Genomic DNA, 9,002 nt, shown 5'->3' on the forward strand with positions numbered 1-9,002 from the left:
ACGTACGTCGACGTACGGTACCGAACGACGGACGTAGTACGTACGAAAAAGATATATATATATATATATATATATATATATATATACACACACACACACACACACACACACGTTAAAACTAAAAGTTTTTTTATTTTCGTATTAACATGCATTAACATAATTTAAGTTTAACTTTCATGATGTGGGTTTTGTCAATTTGATCAAGCTTAATCATGTCACTTGTAAACAAAAAATTTTTAATGAAGTACTTTCATTACACATTTCTCCATGAATACATTGAGACAAATTGTTGACTGCTCTGAGTGCAAAGTGATATTCATCTTAACATTAAAAATACTTTTCTTCATCTGAAAAATCTAAAATTTCATTTGCGTATTCTCTAAAACCTAAATATATTCCAAACATCTTTTTTTCAGTACAACTTTATATCTTACCTGTTGTTTTCTCTACCCAAAATCTATACGAGGTTGGTGAATTTAACTGACCTCGTAACCACAAAAAAAAATCAAAATAAACCTAAGTTATCCTTTTTTTCTTTCTGGAATGATTTCAAATTATAAATTGAAACAACCTTTGTTTATCATAAATAGATTAAATATCGCAGTAGTATATATCTGTTTATATTTTGTTTCATTGCCCTTTGAACTGCATCTAAACTAATATTCCCACTATAAAATTTGTAAATCACTTGGTCAATGTGGAGCTCACATTACTCTATTGTTACGATAGCGGAAGTCACGTAATGCTGCTGGCGCACTGGCGCTGGTGGCGTGTGCAAGGAGTTTCTCGAATGATCGTGAATTTCCTAGTTTCTTCTGGATGCTCTCTTTTTTATTATATAAGCCCAGCAAATCAAGAAGAGATATAGATAGATTGAAGAGATAGATAATTCAGTCAAATGAACAGAAGGCACCATAAGTAAAGTGTGCGAATCACTGTGATTTATAGCATGTGTTATAAAGGTTGTTAAGTTTAAAGTGACTGTGGAAATTCTATGTATTACAAAGTTGTATTGAGAAAGAATAAACTAGTTTTATATAAGAAAGGACTTGTATCGCTGAAGATCCTCGGAAAGAATGTATACCGGAAATTAAGAAATGACCAGATACGTAACAAATTGGTGTCAGAGAATAGGTGTTAGTGTATTGATGAATAGAAATGTCATCTACAGTTCTAGCATTGTTGTTGATATCAGCTATAGAGTCCAGGTGTACTGATGAATAGAGATGTCAGATACAGATCTAATTACATTGTTGGTGTCAGCTATAGGTCTCAGTCTTTGATGAATAAAGATGTCAGCTACAGTTCTAGCCATATTTTTGATGTCAGCTATAGGTCTTGCTACATTGTTGATGTCAGCTATAGGTCTTGCTACATTGTTGATGTCAGCTATACGTCTAAATATGTTAATGGAGAGAAATTTCAGAAATAGGTCTAGCTACGTTGATAAGGATCTCAGATACAGATCTATTTGGGTTGATGAAGATGTCATCAATATATCTAGACACTCAACTGCAGTTATACTCGTTGTTGTCATGGCTACATATGATTAGAATGTTACTTTCAAGTTCAGATACTTAGTTAAGATTAGCAGTATTATTCAAACCCCTCTAGCTACTTCCATTTATACAAATGCAGGAAAAATCCCCAAAACATAAAAATAAAAAGTTTTGACTGACAAACCTAGTATTTTCTCACCTGCACACTGAACACTATAGGACCAAAGAAATGGAAGTTTCTCCATGCACCAAGAGCATATCATTTCCGAAAAGTCTTGGTTTTCTGGAATCATTTCTCCCAAATGCTGAAATACACACAAAAATTTCACAAATTTCTTCAATAATACTCACACTTTAATATATGTATATTTAAACTAAAGCTTTGATAATGACTAATCAAAAACTGTCCCAACACCAGTCAAAAACAAACTTTATGTAGGTCTAGACTAAAGCTCTGGTAATAACTGCTCAAAGACTGTCCCAATAACCATCAAAACTAAACAAAAAATAGATCTAAAGTTTAAATAATGATTGATCAAAGACTGTCTCAATAATAAGCAAACATCAATAAACTGTGAAGATCTAGGCTAAAACTTTGCTAATGACTGATCAAAGACTGTCTTAATAACAATCACATATCAAAAAAACTATGTACATCTAAATTAAAATTTTAATAATGAATGATCAGAGACTGTCTCAATAACAGTCAAGTACCAATAAACTGTAAATCTAAATACAAGTTTTAATAATGACTGATCAAAAACAGTCTCACTAACTGTCAAACATCAATAAACTATGTATATCTAAACTAAAGCTTTCGTAATGATTGTTCCAAGCAATATTTATACCTCAACCTTTTATAAATCTCAACCAGAGCTTTAATAATACATTGTTCTAAGCAAAACCACACAATACTGAACTACATGTACAACTAAATCTTCAATAGTGAATACACAAAATTACTCATTACTTGGCCAAGCTCGTAAAAATTAAGAAAATTAAATTAAAAAAGCCTGGTAGATATTTTGGTTTTAAAGCTTTCAGGTCCTGATAACCAGAGGCAGTCAGAAACTTCAGTAGTTCTTCAGCCCACTTGCTGAAAATAATTAAGCTTTAAAATGAGGGTGAAATGTTTAGGGCCAAAACTAATTCAATATCAAACATATATTTCAAACTTGGTTAGATAAATCTTTGAGAAATTCCATAGGTTACACATCACTTCAACTAAGAACCTCAACATATTCCTTTATAAATAGCTTTTGCAACCTCTTATTAGTTAGATGACAGTGATCCAAATCATCACCCAACAACAAAAACAGGCAGGGTTTAATAAAAATCAACAATACACATTATTTTATGTCACTGCAATGATATATATATATTAGGTCGTGAAGATATTAATGTTGCATTTTGCTACACTTTCATTAACCACCCCCCAAAAAACATACATCACACATAATAGTTAAACAAACCACTTAAACATCACATTAATGTAGTCTATATAATGTGTAAAGTTTAGTATACTCTAATCCCTCATAGCGATGGCACACGATAAGACACACACATTCGGCATGTAATGCTGTTTCAATACAAGAAGGGAAACAATGCCTCTGAAGCCACAAAGAATATCAAAGAAGTTCATGGAAATGTTTTGAACATTTGTAAGTGTCAATGATGGTTCAGCAAATTTCATTCAAGTGACATTAGCCTTAAAAACTGTGATGGCAGGGGCCAACATGTTGGAATTGATATTGACGTTCTGAAGATGCTTGTTGAGTGTAACCCAAGGCAATACACTCGTGAAATGTCCCTGAAATTGCATGTCTCTCCTGAAACAATAAGTAAACAGCTAAGGAATATGGGAAAACTCCATATAGAAATTTTTTGGGTGCCTCACAAACTCTCTGATGATCACCGTTTCCAACGTGTGAGCATTGCTTCATCTCTTCTGGCACGTAAAGTGCATAAACCATTTTTGGACAGAACTGTCACCAGTTATGAAACATGGATTCCCTGTGCAAATATTAAATGCCAAAAACCAGTTCCAACCCCAAAACCTGGACTCCATCTGCAGAAAGTGATGCTTTGCATTTGGTAGGATATCAAAAGAGTAATTCATTTCGAACGTCTCAATCCACAGCAAACTGTCAATGCAGAGATCTATAGTCAGCAACTGGAACATTTAAATCAAACCTTTCATCAGAAAAACCCTTTACGTGTTAATTGGAAAGGTGTTGTTGTTCTCCACAACAATGCACGTCCACGTGTGGCACATTTGATGCAACACAAGATCATGGAGTTTGGTTGGGAAGTTCTCCCCCCACCCACCATATTCTCCAGATATGGCACCATCAGATTACCATCTTTTTCATTCGCTGCAACACCATCTTAATGGTAAAACGTATGCAAATGTGGAAGGTGTTAAAGAGGACATCAACATGTTTTTTGCTTCAAAGCCAAGTGACTTCTTTAATCAGGGCATTAACAACCTAACTGAAAGATGGAAAAGCACCATCGATAAAAATGGAGACATTTCATTTAATAAATGTTTTGTTCTGATATACAAGTTGTTAGTTTTTTTTCATAAAAAAACAAACAATTTCTTGATGACCTATTATATATATTTGTCTAAAAGGACAATGTGTGCATATGCATAGGAGCTTTTAAACTTTATTAAACCACTCAAAAATGAAATTAGGAGTAGGGAAGTACATATGTGCTTGGGAAGCTTCTTAACCCTCTCTCCATGGGCATCTTTTACTGTCTGTGTCTCAAGGTTTTTAGTAGGTTACATTCAAAACTTAATTAAACTACTTTTTGTTCATGTTATACCAATTAACATAGCATAAAATTGTAGCTAATAATCCATATTTTAATAGTATACAAGTTATAACATCTAATTTTATAAGGAAATATTAAAAAAAATTCTGAATTTCTTCTAATGTGGAAATTATGACCTTTGCCCTCTAGGCATCCCCTCTTTAATTTATTTACTAACTCTCCAAGAAGTATGGAATTTAATATAAATTATTCATTATAATGTTGTCATTACTCAGGAAAGCAAGATTTTCATAACCTTCAATCTTGTTTGGTTACAGAACCATCAATTAGAAAATCAGACTCCTAGTGCTACACTTACCTGTCACATCCTCCCTTTCAGGATTTGTCAATAGTTCTCTCCAATGTTAAATACTATATTATTTATAACCAATAGAAAGCCAAGGTTTTCATCAATCAAATTACATTATATTACATTGTTTTCTGTACAGAGAACTGTCAATTTCTCCTTTATTACAAGATTCACTCCCAATGAAAACACATTGAGTAGCTCATATGAATTTGTAACGGCTCTTATCACACACGAAGAAAGCCAGAAAACTTGTGGTAGTTATGGGATATTGTCTGCTTTTTGCATGTTATCATTCCACATTCTTTGGTGCATTATTTAAACAAATAAAAATTATTTAGTGCAGTATTACCATTAGTATAAAAAAGTTGGCTTAAATGTAGATTAGGAAATATAAGTAATAATATAATAAAGTTTTACAAGGCACACATATAAGCAGCTTCGAGTAGCTCATGAGTAAAGTAATTTGATAGCTTAATGTGAGCTGCATGTTCACCAAGTGATTGTGAAATAACAAAAAGATATGATAGAAAATAAAATAATTTGAATAATAGGCATCATCCTTTGTCCCTATTCATATCTCTGGTTGAAGTTTACAATGAAAAGAGCTTCTTTGAATTTTCTGTCAGCGTACTTGGTGGCTTTGGTGATGATTTGTACATAGAATGGTGGTCTGAAGTCAGGTGTTACTTTACTTGTCCATGATTAGTTATAAAATGATCTGCAACAGCACTTCTTTCATGTTGTTATTTATAAAGAGTGTCAGTATGTTCTTCTATCATTGTGTGTAGAGTTCTTCCGGTTTCTACTACGTATGATGGCAGATGATACACGCAAAATGGTAAACAACATTAGAGACAAGACACTCATCTTTAGACTGCAAAAAATGTTTTTGTAATACAGTTGGCTTTATTACATTGTAGGGTAATGTATTGAGATTCAGAACGTTAGCTTTTTAGGGTTGGACCTGGCGATTCTATAACTTTAATCAGCAGTTCAGATTTCCTGATTATAGTTTTTATTTTCTTGGAGATAGCTTCATCAATTAGAGGTGTCATAAATTTTGTTTTCCCTCCTTGTTTGTCTGTTTTCTCAAATTGGAAGTGCGATACTCATTTGTTGATATCTTGATGCCACTTGTCAAGTGATGTTGTTTCAAAAACATGCATGAATATTATGGCATAAATAACAGCAACTCTAATACTCACTGAGAAATCAATGAGTTGGAGATACAGTTTGTTGTTAAAACAAAAATATCTATCGTGAAGAACGAAATGTAAGATTTCTCTGACAGTGTCCGTAATCAGTCTGTACATCTCCAAATTGTTTATGTGATTAAACATGAATTCACACATTGCACTGATGTCATCCTCTATTTATCTTGATGGTAGAGAGCTACAACATTCAATGTAGAGAGTATTATTGTGTTGGTCACTAAATGAGGTACATCCTTGATTCACGACAGAAGGTCTTGTATTATTTAAGAGGGCTGGAACATAGTTCAGTAATGGCACCAAAATTGTATGCACAAGACAAGACAGAATTTCAGTAGCACTGCCATGTACTGAAACTGTGGGTCTTAGTGACATATCCGGTTTATGTTCCTGTGGTACACATAATTCTGGGATGCCGTTATTAGAAGGTTTAAGTTTAAGCTTTAGTACTTAATATGTCAAAATCACACTGTAGAAATGCACATTATAGATTCGAATAGAGTTTATTATTTAAACTATTTGAAGCTTTGTACTGTTAGTGTCAGTTTATGTTTTACTGAATACTCCTGAAGAAGCTGTAAAGCAAAACGTTGGATGTCTAATTAAACAAAAACAACAATTTGATGTTATAAGGTGTGTGTGTGTGAATTTTTTTCATTTGTTTATAGACACTTAAAGGGTACTGGTATAATCACCCTGTTGAATAGGAATGTAAGAGCAATATTACCAAGTTTTATTATTTGCTTCTAATACCCAGTTTTGAAAGCATCACTAGGTGTCACTTACTAGATAAGTAAATTGGTTTGTCAGACCATTTGGCTTAAAGTATTTCTTCTACTAAAAGGTTTTGGGTGGGTATCACACGTTAACTTCAATTGTTATGGTGTAAACGCCTTTTAAAAGCTGGAGAAGCATGATTATAATTAACTATACTTGTCATACAACATTATATTAGGCCTATTATTGTTTTTAACAGTACATTTTTAATCTAGTCCCTTAAGGATTTTTCAAGAGTTAGAACTGTATAATAATAGTATTTCAACCACTTTATAACATATTAACATATCCATTGCCAATAATACATTTTGCTCAATCCAGAGCTTTTCTTGAAAATCCCTAAGGGGCAAGATTAAATGTTGTGTGTGTGTGTGTGTGTGTGTGTGTGTGTGTGTGTGTGTGTGTGTGTGTGTGTGTGTGTATAAATCAGACCTAACAATGTTATATGACAAATATAATTAATTAGGCTTAACACTGCAGCCACTGATATCAGATTCGTTCAGAGCTTTATATATCTCCCAACATATGTATGGAAATGAATAAAAACCCTATAACTCGAGCACTTTTAAAAAGTGTACCTTTTTTCTTCAGGAGCAAACTGGGAATGGTGGTGTAATCAGATGAGTAATATATATATATAAAGGGAGTCTAGTGATGTTATGAATGTCATCCAGTTTCCCAGGAAATGTTTAGTCTATTTCTCTATGTACTGTTTGTTGTTAGCATCTCATTTCTAGTACAATGTAGCCAATGGAAAGAGTGTATGTGAAAAGGTGTTAGGGATATTTTACTTTAGAAATGGATAAATATATGTTTATTTAAAACGTTACTTAAGTGTTTAAGTAAAGGTGACACCTGGAGACTGACTGAAAATGATATGTTATGCTATTCAATTTATCAAAACAGGTATGGAAAATTATCTTAAATAAATAGTAATAAGGAAATTCAGCATTCACATTAGATGAAAAAATAAGCAAAGAATAAAAATTAATAAGAGATGAAACCAATGAACGGAGATAACTGATTCCAGGATCTAGATTAATTTTGAAAGGTTGAAGAGTATTTAGATTAGCAATTCAATAAGCTTCTTTTATTTCTCTATCTGCTTTAGTTTTGAATCCTGATTTAATGCCGATGAGAGTAACATCGTTAATGGAATGACCAAGTTGGTTAAAGTGTTGAACAATAGGAAGCTCATTTTAGTGTTAATAGAAGATTTATGGTTGTTGAAACGTTCTCTAAGAGTTGTTTGTGTATGTCCTACATATTGGTAACTATTGGTAAAAAACCCTTACCTTAATAGTTCTGTAATAATTACTTACACTCCCCTCCTTCTCCCTTTTTCATTATAAAACTTGTTCAACTATAAACCGGGTAATCTGAGAGAAGCCCAGCTACCTGAAGTTAAGTCTTTCTGTCCCAGTATATGAACAAATACCTAGAAATTTTATGGCTAGTTGTTTATAAACTTAAAATGACCTTGAGTAACTAGCATCCTCTTCATGAGTTCAAAAAGGAAATTTCAGTAATCAGAAATTCATCTTTTTAATATATTATCATACTTGTCATAACAAATGTACAAGTTTATATTTGCCAATAATTGAACATTATCTATAAAAGAATTGCTATTGTTAGAAATAGTCAAATATATTTTAAACTGAGAAATAACAATTCCTTTTAATAGTGTATATTCGAGACTACACTGTTAGGGGTAGGTAGACCAAGGATGGGAAAACTAAAATCTCTTCTTTTGACAAAAATAGTTAATTAACTTCCATTAAAACAATGTCTATATTTGATTTGGATCAAAATTTAAATTACTGATAGAAATTAGACCATCAGTGTAATGAAAGGAGTAATTGTATAATTTCATAGAATTACAGAGACAAGTTATTCATGTATGAGGAGGAATTAGCTTGCACTGGAATAATAAATATTTGTTTAATACTACTCATTAAAAATAATGTAATAATTATATATATATAATTTGTATTTGGGAATAACCATTTCTGTATCTACAAATTAATCTATTAAATCATTAAAAACTCCAATTAAATCTTTCAAATCTATTTTGATATATCATGTATTAAAATCATAAGTGGTAGAAGAAATAGCTGCTTCCAAATAATTTAAAGATTTTAAACATTCCAAAACTGGAATATTATTTTTAATAATCCAAAACATTTAATGACAGTAATTTTTTTTTGTAAATAGAACATCTAGAATTTTATTAAGTACAAAAGATATGGATTTAATAATAGTAAAGAATTTGTAAATAATCTACAGTTGTTTTATGCAATTTCTAAATTGTCAGATAAAATAGGTAAATTAAAACAGGTAGAATCTACATTTATATTCCATTTTTAATGGTCTTTCTTCTAATTA

General features: G+C 31.8%; 1 protein-coding gene across 1 annotated transcript in view; it reads right to left on the reverse strand.

The window, feature by feature from the left end:
- The window catches only part of LOC106459014 (putative E3 ubiquitin-protein ligase UBR7), a 61,780-nt gene that overhangs the window by 24,300 nt on the left and 28,478 nt on the right, over positions 1-9,002 (reverse strand). The window contains exon 5 of the mRNA XM_022385394.1: positions 1,684-1,804. Coding sequence (XP_022241102.1) covers positions 1,684-1,804 — 121 coding nt within the window. The remainder of the gene's footprint in view (positions 1-1,683; positions 1,805-9,002) is intronic.

Source organism: Limulus polyphemus, unplaced genomic scaffold (genome assembly GCF_000517525.1).
Source record: "Limulus polyphemus unplaced genomic scaffold, Limulus_polyphemus-2.1.2 Scaffold547, whole genome shotgun sequence".
Lineage (NCBI taxonomy): Eukaryota > Metazoa > Arthropoda > Merostomata > Xiphosura > Limulidae > Limulus > Limulus polyphemus.